The sequence below is a fragment of the Nerophis ophidion genome, linkage group LG23 (genome assembly GCF_033978795.1).
Source record: "Nerophis ophidion isolate RoL-2023_Sa linkage group LG23, RoL_Noph_v1.0, whole genome shotgun sequence".
Taxonomy (NCBI): Eukaryota; Metazoa; Chordata; class Actinopteri; order Syngnathiformes; family Syngnathidae; genus Nerophis; species Nerophis ophidion.
Window position 1 is genome coordinate 41,308,113 of NC_084633.1, and position 19,687 is coordinate 41,327,799.

General features: G+C 41.0%; 1 protein-coding gene across 5 annotated transcripts in view; it reads right to left on the reverse strand.

The window, feature by feature from the left end:
* Positions 1-19,687, reverse strand: part of mrpl37 (mitochondrial ribosomal protein L37) — a 135,743-nt gene that overhangs the window by 110,440 nt on the left and 5,616 nt on the right. For 3 of the 5 annotated variants that reach the window (XM_061884620.1, XM_061884619.1, XM_061884618.1), the window contains exons 3-8: positions 18,916-19,031; positions 13,197-13,385; positions 12,094-12,248; positions 10,321-10,452; positions 7,818-7,892; positions 5,091-5,182 (exon numbers count right to left, since the gene is read on the reverse strand). In XM_061884620.1, coding sequence (XP_061740604.1) covers positions 5,099-5,182; positions 7,818-7,892; positions 10,321-10,452; positions 12,094-12,248; positions 13,197-13,385; positions 18,916-19,031 — 751 coding nt within the window. In that variant the 3' untranslated portion in view covers positions 5,091-5,098. Of the gene's footprint in view, positions 1-2,941; positions 3,899-4,413; positions 5,183-7,817; positions 7,893-10,320; positions 10,453-12,093; positions 12,249-13,196; positions 13,386-18,915; positions 19,032-19,687 lie in introns of those variants that run through there. The other 2 variants (XM_061884617.1, XM_061884616.1) reach the window with 2 other exon arrangements.

Here is a 19,687-nt window from a genome sequence, read left to right on the forward strand (position 1 = left end):
CAACAATTTATCATCCACCCTTCATTTCAGTGAACAATTTGTGTTCTGAGTTCACAGCACTACTTTAAACTACTTTCTGGCTTTGAGAAAAACTAAAAAATGAAGAATATAAATCAGTATAAAAACTGTTTCATTTTGAAATATTGGTGTATTTCGGACAGAAGGGCGACCCTGGGGTGGGGCTGGATCAAAGGAGGCGTCTGAGACACTTTACTCAACTAAAAATTGCTTTATGACAAGCGAGCCTCCTTATACAGGACTGCAGTTCCTGGAGGAGGTCAAGTTAAAAAAAAAATGAGGCATTCCCTAAATTGTAGAAGCCAAATCATTAGTTTTATATTCCTCCTTCCTGTCTGTGTGTGTGTATGTGTTAAGTCCTGACCATAAAGGACTTAAACAGACATTCAATGACCAATATGAAAAACCTGGTAAAGTACTAGAATGGCAAATCAAACAACTACCTTACTTTAAAAAATGATACAAATAATGTGGATCCAACTGAAACAAAGGAAGCATTTAGTAAACGTTATGAGAAATGTTATAGCTCAGAAATACATTCAAACACAGCTAAGTTATATTACTTTTTGGGCAATATTCATATTTCTAAGATATCACCAACTAGCAGAAGACTTAGAGAAAGATACATTGGTGGAAATATGATAGCTATGAACAAATGTTAAAGGAGGACAAACTGATGGGTTTATAACCCATGGAGGTTTATAAGAAATGTCATCAGGGACAAAACCAAGACTTGACAAATACTGAGGTCAACAATCTGCAACTTCTGCCTTCACCTTGTTGTCTTTCTGTTCCTCCATCTACTGTTTGTCCCTTTTCTCCACATTCTGTTGATCTCTCTCTCCTGCCAATTGTATGACAAACCCCAAAAGCAGTGAAGTTGTCACCTTGTGTAAATGCTAAATAAAAATAGAATACAACAAATCCTCTTCAACTTATATTCAATTGAATAGACTGCAAAGACAAGATATTTAACGATCCAACCGATAAACTTTGTTATTTTTTGCAAATATTAGCTCATTTGGAATTTGATGCCTGCAACATGTTTCAAAAAAGCTGGCACAAGTGGAAAAAAAAAAGTGAGAAAGTTGAGGAATGCTCATCAAACACTTATTTGGAACATCCTAACAGGCAAATTGGGAACAGGTGGGGGCCATGATTGGCTATAAAAGCAGCTTTTATGAAATGCTCACTCATTCACAAACAAGGACGGGGCGAGGGTCACCACTTTGTCAACAAATGCCTGAGCAAATTCTTTAAGAACAACATTTCTCAAGCAGCTATTGCAAGGAATTTAGGGATTTCACCATCTACGCTCCGTAATATCATCAAAAGCTTCAGAAAATCTGGAGAAATCACTGCATGTAAGCCATGATATTAGGCACCTTCCATCCATCAGGCATCAAAAAGCCACATCAGTGCGTAAAGGATATCACCACATGGGCTCAGGAACACTTCATAAAACCACTGTCAGTAACTACAGTTGGTTCATACATCTGTAAGTGCAAGTTAAAACTCTACTATGCAAAGCCATTTATCAACAACACCCAGAAATGCTGGCTTCACTGAACCCAAGCTCATCTTAGATGGACTAATGCAAAATGGAAAAGTGTTTTGAGGTCTGACAAGTCCACATTTCAAATTGTTTTCGGAAACTGTAGAAGTCGCGTCCTCCGGACCAAAGAGGAAAAAGAACAATCCGGACTGTTTTAGGCGCAAACTGTGATGGTATGGGGGTGCATTAGTGCCCAAGGCATGGGTAACTTACACATCTGTGAAGGCACCATTAATGCTGAAAGGTACATACAGCTTTTGGAGCAACATATGTTGTTATCATGGACGCCCCTGCTTATTTCAGCAAGACGATGTCAAGCCACGTGTTACAACATCATGGCTTTGTAGTAAAAGAGTGTGGGTACTAGACGGGCCTGCTTGTAGTCCAGACCTGTCTCACATTGAAAATATGAAGGCCAAAATATGAGGCAGGAGACTGTTGAACAACTTAAGCTGTACATCAAGCAAGAATGGGAAATAATTCCACTTCAAAAATGTGTCTCCTCACTTCCCAAACCTACACTGAGTGTTGTTAAAAGGAAAGGCCGTGGAACACACTGGTAAAAATGCCTTTTTTGCAATGTGTTGCTGACATTCAGTTTCAAATTAGCAATGTTCAAAAAAGAACAAAGTTTGTCAGTGTGAAGATGAAATATCTTGTCTTTGCAGTCTATTCAATGGAATATAAGTTGAAAAGGATTTGTTGTATTTTCTTTTTATTTACCTTTTACACAACCTGACAACTTCACTGCTTTTGGAATATAAGCAATAATAATAATAATAATAATAATAATAATGTGGGCTCATTTGCTTCACACTCAGGCTCATAACAATATAACAATCCACAAGTGCTAGATTAAAACCCTCTGGGAGTAATAAGTCACAACTTTCACTCTGTCAGAGTACAGAAAGACTTAGGTCAGCACAATGAACGCCAAAAGAGTCCGAGTTTATTTCATGTCCATTTTTCAAACAGGCCATTTCACTCAAATCTATGTTGGAAGTCAAAGTTAATATTTGGCTTTGTGAAAAAGTCAAAAAGGTTGATAGAAATGAGGCCTGTCAAAATGAGCAAACTGTTATTTTGGCATTCTTGTCATCTGTGGAACGCTCTCCCTGACCACCTGAGGGCACCACAGACTGTGGATGCTTTTAAAAAAAGTCATAATAACCTTTCTTTTTAAAAAAAACAACAACCCTTTTTTTAGATATGTGTGGGCTAGTGCTAGCCATTAGACTGTTGTAGTTTATATTTTTTTACTATTTATTTTACTGATTACTGACCGGTCTAGTGCGTACATGTTTCATCATTGAATTCCACGTACCAATGACAAACTCTTGGAATGATGCAATACTCCATGTAACTGTATTAGATTAGATAGTACTTTATTTATTCCGTCAGGAGAGTTCCTTCAGGAAAATTACATTTTTCAGCACAATCCCATTCAAGATCAGACAAACATTACAGGGAGACAGAACAGGATCGCTGACGGGTCTGCCGGCTTCCAGCGCCCCTTACAAAAAAGGTGAGATACAGGTAAACAGGGGGGCGGGGGGGGAGGAGAAAAAAAATAGAAAATTAAAATAAAAAATCGGTCTTAGCCTAGGCCCTGGAATGGGGGTGCAGACTGAGGCCAAGGGAAAAGAACAACTCATAGCCATAGTACACATCCCTCTTCCATGTGTGTAAGAGGGAAACATCAAACATCAAAGAACACAGAGGACATTAAAGACATTAAAGCAGCAGATACAAGCAGACACTTCTACATACAGCTATGAATAAAAAGTAAAATAAACATATCCACTGTGGTGGCCTCTGCGGTGTTCCACGCCATCGTCTGCTGGGGAGGAGGGAGCATGGTCAGAGACAGGAGCAGACCCAACAAAGCAACCAAGACAGCTGACTCCACTCTCGGCCAGTGTCCAGTCCGCATGGATGAGCGAGGACACGTCCAAGGTGACTGAGGTGTCTGACACCTGCTCACCCAGTCAAGACACCGCGGAGCTTCTTCGTCCCAGCGCTCAGTGCTAGCTCCGCAGTCCTGTCCCCTCATCCGCATCTCCTCCAGTACATCCAAACAGACTCTGGTGTAGCAGATACCCTGCAGCTGGTCTCCATGGCCAAAAGGCTCCCGGGAGGCAGATCCAGAAGTCCACAAAAAAAGCACAGAGGTCACGAAAGTGCCGCCCCTTGTCACACAGTCCCAAAGGGTCCCGGACCAAAATGCAAAAAAATATAATAACACATGAAAACAAGAGGGAAACACAAAAGGATGATACAAGAGCACAGAGCTCCTGCCTACAGCAGCCACTACAGCAGCGCCATCTTGGGGAAAAAAAATAAAAATGTTTTTGTATTGATCTGACAGTAAAATGATGCAATACTCCATGTAACTGTATTGATCTATGACAGTAAAATGATGCGAGACCGAGCTTTCTGCTCCGCTGCTCCCAGTCTGTGGAACGCTCTCCCTGACCACCTGAAGGCACCACAGACTGTGGATGCTTTAAAAAAAAAAAAAAAAAGCCTTAAAACCCTTCTATTTAAAAAAGCTTATTTTTTAGATGTGTTTTAGTTCTAGCTATTAGGTTGTTTTTGTTTATATTTTTTTTACTATTTATTTTTACTTGTTGGGGGCAGCTATTTGTGGTTTAAGCGTTGTTTGGTTTTAATGTTTTGTATTTTTTTAAAGTCACTGTAGCACTTTGAGGTTGTTTGCTCAATCTAAAGTGCTTTCACAAATAAAAATCTATATGCAATACTCCGTGTAACTGTATTGATCTACGACAGTGAACGCGAACACAAACAGCCAATGTGGTGAATACAGAGATAAGTGGCCATTATGAACTCACACCATCATTATTTAATAAAGCACAAAATATTCCAGCAAGCTTATCTTTACAAAAAAAACAATTAAATAATAAGTGACTCATGAATTCCACTGACTCCGCCTGCATTGAGGCTGTGGAGCCGATGTTGTACGTCTCCCCTCTCATCAGCAGTTCCAGGTTGAGTCCGACACTCCACAGCAAAATACACAAGGCTTCTATTTAAATGGATTCCACCAAAATGGCTTAAGACAAAGCACTGGAGAGTTGTGAAGTGAGTCCAGATCTAAATCCTACAGAACATCTGATCTAAAAAACAGCAGTTGGGAGAAGTTCGCGTCTCAGAGACCTGAACAGTTTTCAAAAGAAGAGTGGTCCAACACTCCAGTAGCGAGTAGGAGAAACTCGTTGATGCTTACATTGATTTTTTTCCAAAGGTGTGCTACCAAATATTCCGTTGAGAGCGCCAATAATCCATTTTTTGGAGTTCTGTGTAAAATAATACCCCAATTTGCTTTTTGTGTTTTTTGTTGTTGTTGTTGTTCCAATGCAAACAAAAAGAATAAACATGTGAATACCAACGCATTTGTCGTTTCAACAACAGTCTGGGAGAAGTGCTGCATGATCTGACACAAATGCAGGGGTGCATCTACTTTTGGCCAAGAGGAACACGGCCTTGCACTTAGTACCTGGGGTCCTAGGGCGACATGGAGCTGTGAAGGTACAGGGCAAGGAACTTGGAGAAGGTATCTGCCTTATATCCTGCAAGACCGGCTGGAACCTACAGTGGAAAAAAAACAACCGATTAAAATATTGTTACATTTTACAGTCACAGTTTGTTCAAAACCTTCTACTCGCTTTTATTGTCATGGCAAAACTGTTCATATCAACCGAATCTAAACATGTGGGGAACAAATTAAATGGAGCGTATTTTCCGGACCATAGGTAGCACCGGATTATAAGGCCGATGAGCGGGTCTAGTCAGGTCTTTCTTCATACAAAAGGCGCATTAAAGGAGTCATATTATTATTTGGGACGGAGGACCCTATTGAATTTCTAAGGTTTTATTACTATTATTCTTTATTATTATACCGCCGCCTTTTTGAGCTGTAATTTGACCCCCTTGACATGCTTCAAAACTCACATCAGGACTGGCGAAAATTGCGATCGAATCGAAAAAAACAAAACCCAAAACTCAAAATTCCGCTCCAACCCGCCCTAGGAAGAAAACACAGACAAAACTGTCTCTAAATTCCAGTAGGAATGTCGTAGAAACATGAAACAAAAACCTATATGTAGGTCTCACTTAGACCTATATTTCATACACTCTTACCTCCCAGCTAAAATAAACAAGAAGTTTGCAATTCCCCCTTCAATGCAAAAGTTGGCTAAAAAAAATCTCGCTTTTTTTCTAACATTATCTCCTCTGAAGACGTTTGTCGTTTCAGCTTCAAATAAGCAAGAGAAGAGATATTGAACCCATCTGATTAAAAGTTGATGAAATAGTTTTAATCACTGCTACGATATTGGTTTTATCAGCCTTCAAAGAACCGCTGCGCTGAAAACCATTTCAAAGATGGCCGCCATGCGCAGACACAGTGAGGGAGACGTTTTTTTTTTCGTTTTTGTTCTCCGTACTGTCTGCTGCTGTTGCGCACGCACCAACATTCGTGGGGGAGGGGCTGTGATGGTCTATACCAAGATGGCTGCCAGGTGCCGTAGCCAAGCCGGTATGTTTTAAAGTTGTCGTTTGCCTGCATATCCTAAAAAACAACCGTGCGACATTCTTTATTTTGGGTACTTACATATGGTGCCTGACTGTTGTGGTGTTTGAAGGCCATATGCACTTTTTATGCTACGGTAAAGACAATGAATGGTCCGGTTTTGATTTTATTAGCCTTCAAAGAACCGTTGCGCTGAAAAACATTTCTAAAATGGCCGCCGTGCGCTCACACAGAGAGCTAGATGTTTTTTTTCGTTTTTTTCCTACCGCTTTCAGTATGTTATCTTATAAATGGCATAAACGCGCCAGTGACACAATATTTGAATAATAACATTAGTTGTGCTCGGCCCTCGTGTGAAATATTTGTTAAGATGGCTGCCGGCTAGCTAACGCTTATCCGGGCTTGGGTCGCGGGGGAAGCAGCCAAAGTCGGTCCCGTCCATCGCTGCTTGCAGCTTTAGTTACTTTAGTATTTGTAAGTCTAGTTGTCGGAATAATTGTATCTAAGTCATCACAAAACTTTGTGTTACATAGAGTTCAGTTCGCCCTGCGAGAGGACAAAAGCTGTCTTTGATCCTGCCAAGCAGAAGGCTTGTAAAACTCCACTGTGTACTATGGGAAGCGACATGAAGGCGTCAGTTTCTTTCTTCTATCGTAATAAACAGGAAGATTTTTTCTTGACCCGAGATCTACAAAGCGGAGAGGAGGCAGGGCCTGACCCACCTCCAGGCACTTTTTCTTTGAACTGTTTTACGACCTTGTCTTTGAACTGATTTGTAACCAAAGGCGATGGCTGTTTACGAACCCCCCCCCTTAGAAACAGCAATTGCCATGTAACGAGGGAGAGTCCAAATAAAAGAGGAGGCGTACAAATAAAAGAGGGGCGCTATCGCTCGGTTGGTAGACTGGCTGTGCCAGCAACTTGAGGGTTCCAGGTTCGATCCGCGCTTCCGCCATCGTTGTGTCCTTGGGTAAGACACTTTACCCACCTGCTCCCAGTGCCACCCACACTGGTTTAAAAATGTAACTTAGAAATTGGGTTTTCACTATGTAAAGTGCTTTGAGTCACTAGAGAAAAGCGCTATATAAATATAATTCACTTCACTTCACAATCTTTCGTCAGAGCGTGGGACAACACTGTGCAAAGGGTACAGTGTCTGCGCGTTTCTCCTCAATTGCGCAAAATTGAATTCTGTCTCTGTTTGATTCCTTGCTTCTTGTCTTGTTTAATAGATGTCATCAGTGTTTGACCCTGACACTAGTAGTTTAAAGTAGTGTAATTCTCGCTGTTATGAGCGAAGATAAATATTGTTTGCCTGCTTAAATTTGCACTTTTCATGAGCTTTATTGCTCATTCTATACTTTGCAATATTTTAGTTCTGTATTTCATTAGATTGTAATTTTGTATTTTTTTTTTTTACAAAATATAAATAAAATAGTATACATATTTGCTATAAATAGCCAGATACATTAAATAAAATAGGCCTTTTAGTTCTTTGGGTGTGATAATAGTAGCTACCGAACTTGGCCTATTCCTCACCCACTAAATCTAAAACTCTATTTTAGTATTTAAATTTTCCTGAAGGAACTCTCCTGAAGGAATCAATTAAGTATTATCTATCTATCTGTTTATCTATCTATCTATCTAGTCCCACAAAGTACTTAGTAAATATCTGCAGGTGTGATACTGTACCTTCACTTCTTTCTTTTTGATGAGAGGTCGGACTTTTGCAAATTCGTAGAGCTCTGCATCTTCATCTAGCCAAACCTACAACAAAATAATTAATGATAAACATTCCCTCCTTTCATCAACTATTAAAATATATCAGATAATGTAGTGACTTTTGAATGGTACATGCCATACATGGAAAAGGCTAAAGGCATCCAGAAAGAAATGTGCAGTAAATGTGTTTATAAATCAGACATATCGAGGCTGTGTACACAACACTATGTTTATTCTGCAAAACTTCTCTCTTCCTCTTGCGGGCAGTTGATGTATTTTTAAGGGGCTAAACTTAAAATAGTAACAGGGAATCAAACATTTTTGACTGCAACATTTTTGGCTCATGTTAAAGGGACTGTTTGCAACATTTACACTGATGACCAGAGGGGGCCAACTTTTCAATGTACACAGTACATTATGAGGGGCCGTTAGGGACATTATTCAGAATGACCTCTTACACACACTACTGAAATGCTCTCAAATAACAACAGAAATGTTTTTTCTCTCACACACCACTGAAACACTCTCATACACACTACTGAAATGTTTTGAAAGGTTTTGAAAAGTATCAAAGAGTATAAATATACATTTTGGTACTGGTCCCAAATTATTGGTATCGGGACACCTAACGTGCATACACAGTATGGAGGCGCTCCCCTATATTAATACTTATCATCTCCATCCTGGTAAATAAACTACAGCCTAGTGGTTAGAGTGTCCGCCCTGAGATGGGTAAGTTGTGAGTTCAAACCCCGGCCGAGTCATACCAGGGACTATAAAAATGGGAGCCATTACTCCCCTCACCTCCCAGGGCGTGATCAAGGGTGATGGGTCAAATGCAGAGAAGCATTTCGCCACACCTAGTGTGTGTGTGTGTGTGTGTGTGTGTGTGTGTGTGTGACAATCATTGCTACTTTAACTTAATTTCCTTGTATTTTCAAGAGGAACTGCACTTTCTTTGGAATTTGGTCTATCATTTACAATCCCCATATTTTGCTTTTGTATGCATTCCAACTTGTTAATAAATGCTGGTAATAGTCTACTAATAATTGAGGTGACTTGATTCGTTTTAACCTCCATCTACCATTGACTTTGTTTTGCTCAAACAAGTGTATGTAATGAATGAGTTTAGAGGCCTACTGAAAGCCACTACTAGCGACCACGCAGTCTGATAGTTTATATATCAATGATGAAATATTAACATTGCAACACATGCCAATACGGCCGCTTTAGTTTACTAAATTGCAATTTTAAATTTCGCCCAAAGTATCCTGTTAAAAACGTCTGTATGATGACGCATATGATGAGGCGTGCGCGTCATCATATGCAAAATGTCGGATTGTAGCGGACATTTTGTTCCAGCCCGATCCCAGCTATAAGTCGTCTGCTTTAATCGCATAATTCCACAATATTCTGGACATCTGTGTTGCTGAATCTTTTGCAATTGGTTCAATTAATAATGGAGACGTCATAGAAGAAAGATGTAGGTGGGAAGCGGTGTATTGCGGCCTCCTTTAGCAACACAAACACAGCCGGTGTTTCCTTGTTTACATTCCCGAAGGCGAAGCTTTACTATGGAACAGAGCGGTCAAGCGAACATGGTTCTCCACCACATGTCAACCGGCAGGTTTCGGTGAGAAAATGGTGGTAATAAGTCGGCTCTTACCGTAGACATGAGCGCAGCTTGCGTCGTTCCTCGTTCACCTGTCAAAGAGGCAGCTGCGACTCTCTTGCCTCCTCCGACTGGCCGTGGGATGCTTCAACCGTCGAGGAGGGGGAAAAAAAGCTCAGGCCGGCCCCAACAACTGCCTTCGCTGCGCCTCGTCGAGAAACGTGGCTTCCCTCAGAGACACTGGCGGTCACCACACCCCTCCGACTTTCATGTACGACTATATAATCTCTCTAAAACACTAGTAACACAATAAGAAGATAAGGGATTTTCCACAATTATCCTAGTAAATGTGTCTAATAACATCTGAATCGCTCTCACTGCCCTCGTCTTTTTTTTTTTCTAGTCCTTCACTCTCACTTTCCTCATCCACGAATCTTTCACCCTCGCTCAAATTAATGGGGAAATCGTCGCTTTCTCGGTCCGAATCGCTCTTGCTGCTGGTGGCCATGATTGGAAGCAATGTTCAAATATGATGAGCTCCACAACACGTGACATCACGCACACATCGTCTGCTACTTCCGGTACAGGCAAGGCTTTTTTATTAGCGACCAAAAGTTGCCAACTTTATCGTGGATGTTCTCTATTAAATCCTTTCAGCAAAAATGAAGCAATATCGGGAAATGATGAAGTATGACACATAGAATGGACCTGCTATCCCCGTTTGAATAAGAACATCTCATTTCAGTAGGCCTTTAAGGGACTAGTTTAGATATTGGGATGATATTGTAACTGCACATTTCTATTTTTACAATTAGAGACTGAGACCATTATTTCCTCAGAGCTGCACGGTGATGTAAAAACCTGGTTCTTGATGCCGTCGTCTTCTCTCAGATCTGTAGTGTTGAGCTGGAAGACCATGAACTGGAAGAGTCTGCCATTGGTCCCCACTGCCTGTACTGTAATAGGATGATCCAACACACTCCTGGTCTTGGCCTTAGTGTCGACCACACAAAAAGAGAGAGAAATCGATGGAGACAGGAGGGAAGACAAGTAAGTTCGACCACTTTCACATTCACAAATCTCAAACATATTGCAGAAGCAACCGTTAATTCAGGACGTACTGTAAATTCCGGACTATAAGGCGCTATTTCTTTTCCTGCGCTTTGAACCTTGCGGCTTATAAAACGGTGCAGCTAATTTGTGAAGAAAAAGCAAAGACGCGGACAGGTATGATATTGTTTGTCCTATGGCTTGCTTACTGCAGGTGTTACTGGGTGAACATCTACAGTAATGCCCCGTGCTTCGGGCTTTCAACCGGAATTGCAAGTGCTGTTCCATCTTCTATCCGTCCATAGCGTTTCTACTCATATGGGTTCGTCCTTCATCGCTACAAGCGATGTTTGTCAGTTTTACAATATAACTAAAGCAATTCATACGCACTAAACCGTCCCATGTGTGATGTTTTAAGTATTGTTTTGTGTATACATGTATTTATACGTGCTATGTTAATGTAATCTGGCTAGCATTGGCAGCATTAGCTAATATGCTAACACGTTTACAAATGTAACGTATTTCCTTGAATTGTCCATTGTCACTGACATCCCACTGGGGTGAGTTTTCCTTGCCCTTATGTGGGCTCTACCGAGGATGTCGTGGTGGTTTGTGCAGCCCTTTGAGACACTAGTGATTTAGGGCTATATAAATACACATTGATTGATTGATGATGGAATTGCCACTGAGGGCGCTAATTATTTTAAAACCTCTTCTCACTCCGGCGCTTACCAAAGGCATGCGGTAAATTTAGGCCTGCACTTATAAATTTGGGTGTGATGTAAGGATACCATCATGAAAAGCATATTTAACAAAATAACCTTATTATGGTCTTACCTTTACTTATAAATGAAGTCCATGTGCAGCTCCTTCTGAGCAAAAGCATCGATAACTTGTTAATAGAAGTCTTCCTTATCTTTCTTCAGTTTTAAAAGTCTCTCTGTCTCGATGGAGATCTTCCTTTATTACCTCCTGCTTTGATTGAAAGTCCAGTTTAGAAAACTGTTTTATTTTAGATATGTAATCCTCCATGTTAAAAGTGCAAGCGAGAGGAAAAGTTAAACGATCGCTGCTCACTCTTGCTGCTTGTTGTCACTTCTTCTGCAGCCGAGTAGTCGCAAGAAGGATCACTAGCGCCCTCTACCACCAGGAGGCGGGAGTCATTTAATGACTCATATTTGACACACGCAGCTACGGTATATTAATAAAACATAGCTGCTTACTGTTCTTTTTAGCATATTCAATAGCTTGGACCTTAAATCCTACTGAATAGCTCTTAATCTTCTTCCCTTTATGCGATTTCAAATGATTGAAATCAGCCTCCTCCATTTTGAAAATGATGACAGGTGAAGTGTCACTCGTGACGTGACGAGTTTGAGCCGGCGGAAATTCTAGACATGCGCCAATAAAAATAATATTTTGCAAAACGAGTTTGACCCGGCGTTAATCCTGAGCCGGCGGTAATGCTAAGCATGCGCTAATTATTTGGCAAAACAAATTTGACCCGGCAGTAATTCTAGGCAGGCGCTTACGGCAGTTCAAGGAAATATGGTATTTATTTCTAGATATGAAGCCATAACTCACCCCAAACAGTTTGTGTGCACGTGCCAGAGCAGATCCGAACAGGAACATGATCATCTTGGCTCTGAACTGCTCAGGGCGAAGCTTACAGCGAACATCCTCGTCTTCCAAAAAGTAAAGTGTGTGGGCGTGAGGGAAAAAATATTGATCTCCGAAACCTGAATGGAAAAACAAAAATGTTTTCACAATTAACAATAGCGATACTATCTTTTCTAGGAATGTGTACATAACTCTCCATATGGTATATTAATGCTGTATAAAGATATATACTGCATGATATTTGAAGTATAATACATTTTTTGGTGCAGTACATTCTGACAAAATATCCTACCATAAATTCTCACATTTATGGAGAGAAATGTGCGCCAATTTATGCAATCAAACAAAACAGATTTGAAATCGCAAACAAAAATTGTGGATATTACTTTTTTTATTCTTTTTTTAAGATTTCCAAACAACACCTTTATTCGAACCAAAATACTTGTTTTGGTTACAAATCCAAGTACTGTTTGAATCAAACAATATGTGTTGTTGCATTTGCTTGAGTTTTGTTAATATTTTTTGAGTTTCTCCATTTTTTGCCCACTTCTGAGGTCCTCTCCAAGGTTTCTCATAGTCAGCATTGTCACTGGCGTCCCACTGGATGCGAATTCTCCCTGCCCACTGGGTGTGAGTTTTCCTTGCCCTTTTGTGGGTTCTTCCGAGGATGTCGTAGTCGTAATGATTTGTGCAGTCCTTTGAGACATTTGTGATTTGGGGCTATATAAATAAACATTGATTGATTGATGATTGATCCTGACCAGATGCCCGGACCACCTCATCTGGCTCCTCTCCATGTGAAGGAGCAGCAGCTTTACTTTGAGTTCCTCCTGGATGGCAGAGCTTCTCACCCTATCTCTAAGGGAGAGACCCAAACTCATTTGGGCCGCTTGTACCCATGACCTTGTCCTTTTGGTCATGACCCAAAGCTCATGACCATAGGTGAGGATGGGAACGTAGATCGACCGGTAAATTGAGAGCTTTGCCTTCCGGCTCAGCTCCTTCTTCACCACAACGGATCGATACAGCGTCCGCATTACTGAATTATAAATATTATTATTTCTTACCTGTGCAGTTCACGTCTTCCTTGTACACATGCACTTTCTGCAGGTCCACCGTAGGCGACACAGGATAGAAGGTTTCAAGGGTATGATCTGCTGTGGCGGACACTTCCTCCGTTCCACAAACTCTTGGGAGAGGATCCATGCTGTTATACACTAAACTATTTTGACCCCGAATCTGGAACAGGTCGTCGCCTGATACACACACAAATGTAGAAAAAAAAAACAAGACATAAATGTCAGGAAGCAATGGTGACATCAGTGTAAATCTTTACCAAGCGGAAGTCGTACTTCACACATGCAGTCCTGTGAAAAAATGGCAAAACCTGTCTTTTATCAGCCTAGGTATGTATACATTTGTACCACACTTTCTGTGGGATGCACACCATTTTGCGATGTTTTGTTTGCACTAACCTTCACCAAAAGCCTCAGTGAGTGTGACAGTCGTGTTTCAAGTGGGCGTGCAGCTTTGTTGTATTCAAACAAATTCCGCAAATTGGCTCCTCGGCGTTGAAAGTCTCGTCTTGTGCAAAGGTTTGAACCATACTTGCCAACCTTGAGACCTCCGAATTCGGGAGATTGGGATAGGGGGGTTGATGTGGGCGGGGGCAGGTTCCAGAGTGGGGATAAGAGGGAGGAGTATATTTATAGCTAGAATTCACGGAAATTCAAGTATTTCTTATATATATGAAATATAAAAAAAATAAAAGGAATGTCAATGTTCATTTATTTCCACATATGCACACACGTAACCCTCCTCTACTCATTGTTGTATATAAAGTGCAATACTTTGCAGCAAGTAGCACAGCCTTTGAAGGAGCTAACGATGGACTGATGCGTCATCTATGTTGCTGCTCCTCGATCTTAGCGCTGCTTTCGATACCGTCGATCATAATATTTTGTTAGAGCGTATCAAAACACAAATTGGTATGTCAGACTTAGCCCTGTCTTGGTTTAACTCTTATCTAACTGACAAGGTGCAGTGTGTCTCCCATAACAATGTGACCTCGGACTATGTTAAGGTAACGTGTGGAGTTCCCCAGGGTTCGGTCCTTGGCCCTGCACTCTTCAGCATCTACATGCTGCCGCTAGGTGACATCATACGCAAATACGGTGTTAGCTTTCACTGTTATGCTGATGACACCCAACTCTACATGCCCCTAAAGCTGACCAACACGCCGGATTGTAGTCAGCTGGAGGCGTGTCTTAATGAAATTAAACAATGGATGTCCGCTAACTTTTTGCAACTTAACGCCAAAAAAACGGAAATGCTGATTATCGGTCCTGCTAGACACCGACCTCTATTTAATAATACAACTTTAACATTTGACATCCAAATAATAAAACAAGGTGACTCGGTAAACAATCTGGGTATTATATTCCACCCAACTCTCTCCTTTGAGTCACACATTAAAAGCGTTACTAAAACGGCCTTCTTTCCTCTCCGTAATATCGATAAAATTCGTTCCATTTTGTCCACTAAAGACGTCGAGATCATTATCCATTCGTTTGTTACGTCTCGTCTCGATTACTGTAACGTATTTTTTTCGGGTCTCCCCATGTCTAGCATTAAAAGATTACAGTTGGTACAAAATGCGGCTGCTAGACTTTTGACAAGAACAAGAAAGTTTGATCACATTACGCCTGTACTGTATATACCTTTATATACATATATACATACATATATACCTATACTGTATATACCTTTATATACATATATACATACATATATACCTATACTGTATATACCTTTATATACATATATACATACATATATACCTATACTGTATATACCTTTATATACATATATACATACATATATACCTATACTGTATATACCTTTATATACATATATACATACATATATACCTATACTGTATATACCTTTATATACATATATACATACATATATACCTATACTGGCTCACCTGCACTGGCTTCCTGTGCACTTAAGATGTGACTTTAAGGTTTTACTACTTACGTAGAAAATACTACACGGTCTAGCTCCATCCTATCTTGCCGATTGTATTGTACCATATGTCCCGGCAAGAAATCTGCCTTCAAAAGACTCCGGCTTATTAGTGATTCCTAAAGCCCCAAAAAAGTCTGCGGGCTATAGAGCGTTTTCCGTTCGGGCTCCAATACTCTGGAATGCCCTCCCGGTAACAGTTCGAGATGCTACCTCAGTAGAAGCATTTAAGTCTCACCTTAAAACTCATCTGTATACTCTAGCCTTTAAATAGACCTCCTTTTTAGACCAGTTGATCTGCCGTTTCTTTTGTTTTTCTCCTATGTCCCCCCCCTCCCTTGTGGAGGGGGTCCGGTCCGATGACCATGGATGAAGTACTGGCTGTCCAGAGTCGGAACCCAGGATGGACCGCTCGCCTGTGTATCGGTTGGGGACATCTCTACGCTGCTGATCCGCCTCCGCTTGGGATGGTTTCCTGTGGACGGGACTCTGGCTGCTGTGTTGGATCCGCTTTGAACTGAACTCTTGCGGCTGTGTTGGAGCCACTGTGGATTGAACTTTCACAGTATCATGTTAGACCCACTCGACATCCATTGCTTTCGGTCCCCTAGAAGGGGGGGGTTGCCCACTTCTGAGGTCCTCTCCAAGGTTTCTCATAGTCAGCATTGTCACTGGCGTCCCACTGGATGTGAATTCTCCCTGCCCACTGGGTGTGAGTTTTCCTTGCCCTTTTGTGGGTTCTTCCGAGGATGTCGTAGTCGTAATGATTTGTACAGTCCTTTGAGACATTTGTGATTTGGGGCTATATAAATAAACATTGATTGATTGATTGACACAGGTATGGGCAGCATCAGTGACATTTCATTTGCAGGAAAGGAGTGAGTTTAGGGTTGAATTGTCCATCCTCGTTGTATTCCCTGTCACTATCTTTCTAACCACGCTGAACACCCTCTCATTACCAGCAACCAGCAACAAGTGCCGGGCGAGGATATTGTGCAAATAATGTTATGTAAAAAATTTAGCCTGCCGATTGTAGCTTCAAGAGGCCGAGGCGCATTTTAAAAACTTTGTTGAGCTGAAGGCGCCGTTAATTGGCCAGCAGCCACAACACCATGACAGAACCTCCTCAATATGCACCGATAACGGATACAGCGAGTGAGGATGCGTTCACAAAACCCAGGAATTATAAGTACGGCGGCGAGTCGTTTTCTTGACACGCTTTTTCCCCTCTTATGTTCTGTAGTTCTGAAATAATTACAAATATTGGTTGTAGATTGTATTCCCTATTTTTGAATGGATTACTTTAATTGTTTTCATTTCAATTTGAACGATTGAATAATTGAAATCACCAGTATGTTCAACTCAACTTGAATGTCACAAAAATGTATAAAAATGAAAAAAAGCTTTGTTTTTTGTGTTGTTGTCTTCTATTTGCATGTTTTCAATTTTCCAGGCACTGTTCAAGCATCAGCCTAATTTTTCAAGTACCGATTTGATACAATGAGAAGTTATAATGTAAATGATCCCATCCTAGTGAGGAACACTATTCAATTGAGGAAAGAAGAAAAGGAAGTAGGAAGGTGGCGTATGTTACTCGAGCAGACCTAGGGAAACCCGTTAAGCTTTTCAATCTGGCCCGCCGGATATTCCCAAATATATATATTTTTTAGATCTTTAAGATGTAAAGTGTAGCTGCCATTATAATGTGCACTCATCTTTTCTAACGACCGTAAGTCTTCAACTATACCAGGAGTCAGCAACCCGCTGCTCTTTGGCCACTCTGATGTGGCTCAGCTGCACAAATTCCGACCCCCCGATTGTTACGGGGGGAGTCTGGTTCTCGGAGCCTCTTCCGGACATCACCCGTGGTCAACATTCTTTGATTTTCACTTGGACAACAATATTGAGGGCGTGCCGGGATGGCTTTACTTTTAACGTCCTTTACAACATGTCATCGCGCCCGCCTTTACGCCTTGCTATCTGCGTGCCGGCCGGACCCATGCATTTCGCTGCTTCTATCGTCATACGTATGAGATTGCAAGGCATACTGGGTGATACAGGTTACACTGAAAGTTGTGATATAAACAACTTTAACACTCTTACTAATATATATGTGCAACACTGTCAACCCACACCAAACAAGAATGACAAACACATTTAGGGAGAACATCCTCACAGTAACACATTATAAACGCAACATAACAATTACCCAGAATACCATGCATCCATGACTATTTCAGGCTATCCGCCCCCGCGCCCCCAACCCCGCCCACTTCAACCGACGCACGGAAGGGGGGGGAGCGGGGTTTGGTGCTAGCGGAGTGTATAATATAGCCTGAAAGAGTCATGGATGCATAGCATTCTGGGTAATTATTATGTTGCGTTTATAATATGTTACTGTGAGGATGTTCTCCAGAAATGTTTTTCATTCTCGTTTGGTGTGGGTTCACAGTGTGGTGCATATTAGTAAGAGTGTTAAAGTTATTTATATCACAACCTTCAGTGTGACCTGTATCACCCAGTATGCCTTGCAATCTCGTATGTGTATCAGCGGAAGCCACATACAACATGTTGCTGGACTGTCAAGCTGTCTGTACATGTTGTAGAAGGCGTCAAAGGAAATGGCTTCATGCCACGCCCTTATTATTGTTATCTGGGTGACCACCAGCAGATATTCGCGAGAATGGTTGCGGTTCCCATTGTCTTCTTTATTCTGTGAAACTGGTCAAAATGGCTCTTTGAGTGGTAAAGGTTGCCGACCACAGAACTATACTAAGTATTTCAATGGTTGGAATCTGCACTTTTGGATGATATACCAGTTACCATGGTCATCTAATTAGTTACCATGGTCATCTAATTAGTTACCATGGTCATCTAATTAGTTACCATGGTCATCTAATTAGTTACCATGGTCATCTAATTAATTACCATGGTCATCTAATTAGTTACCATGGTCATCTAATTAGTTACTATGGTCATCTAATTAGTTACTATGCTCATCTAATTTGTTACTATGCTCATCTAAATAGTTACTATGGTCATCTAATTAGTTACTACGCTCATCTAGGTCACCACAGCTCAGACGAGGCACCAAGCAGTGTGGGCGGGAAGCGGTTCCACGGACACGGAAGGAGATTTTCACAACAAAGTTCTAAAGCTTAGTGATGTATCAGATATATCAGATTGTAGGTGGGTTTATTTTGTACCCTTCACGTTCGTATTTCATTGTTTGTTGCATTTTTGTCGCGTTTCAATTGATTGTAAAATATGTGGATGGAAAGGGGGTGTGACGTTCATATTTTGTCAATATTCAGTGTTTTATCGTCCATAGAAAAAATTTAAATTACATTACATTTTTTAAGGCGGTCTGTCATAACGTTTTTAGCATTCAATCAGATATTATTCTGAGGTTTTGTATTAGTGTTCCTAAAAATAGATATATACCGGCCCCCAGACACATTGTTTTCTCTAAATGTGGCCCCCGAGTCAAAATAATTGCCCAGGCCTGTACTCGAGGATTAGAATGTAAAGATTCCTCATGAACACGAGTTGTATGCACTTTTACAAACTTTGGAGATAACAATCACCCTTCTTTTCACAATCAATTAGAAGATTGCACACTGCAATTATGTTCAGTCCTTTTGCACATTTTATTTCATGTTTTCACTTGTCAAGCACGCCCTTGTTTGCACTCTTGGCAGTAAACATGGTTCTACTTCAATTCAGAGGACATTTGCTGCAAGGTTTGGTGTGTACCTCTTGTCCACGATGATGCTAATGAGCACGTCTCGGCAATCATTCTCCTTCTGGTCAGCGGATGAGTGCACTGGAGATTGGAACAAAGATGGAGCAGGTTGAAGAGGAGTGTCTTGCTGAAACAAAATAATAAAACCTTGGAGAATCATTCAAAGTAAAGGGATGTGGGGTACATTTATATTGATATTTTTCAGCACTACTCATTTCATCCAGTAGGGTAGACCTTGGTCACCCGCTGGAAGGTGAGGGGAGCAGTGAGCAGCAGCAGTGGCCGCGCCCGGGAATCATTTTTGATTATTTAACCCCCAATTCCAAGCCTTGATGCTGAGTGCCAAGCAGGGAGGTAATGGCTCCCATTTTTATAGTCTTTGGTATGACTCGGCCGGGGTTTGAACTCACAACCTACCCATCTCAGGTTGTTGAATACTTATTAAATTATCTTGGAAATTTGTGGAAGTAAAGAAACAGGCCTGTAGTTTATAATCTGGTGTTTGTCGCCAGTCTTATAAATTGGCACAACTTTGCGATTTTGATTTTGTTTGGGAATTGATTTGCTTGAAATGACAGGTTGCTGATGTACGTTAATGTTTTGGAAATCCCCTTAACAGCTTTTTCTTATTGTTTCTATATAAATTCTGTCACAATAAGATGGATTTACATGTATTCAAATTTCGATTATTTCCTTTTATGTCACATCAGGTGAAGTGGTTCGGGCATCTGGTCAGGATGCCACCCGAACGCCTCCCTAGGGAGGTGTTTAGGGCACGTCCAG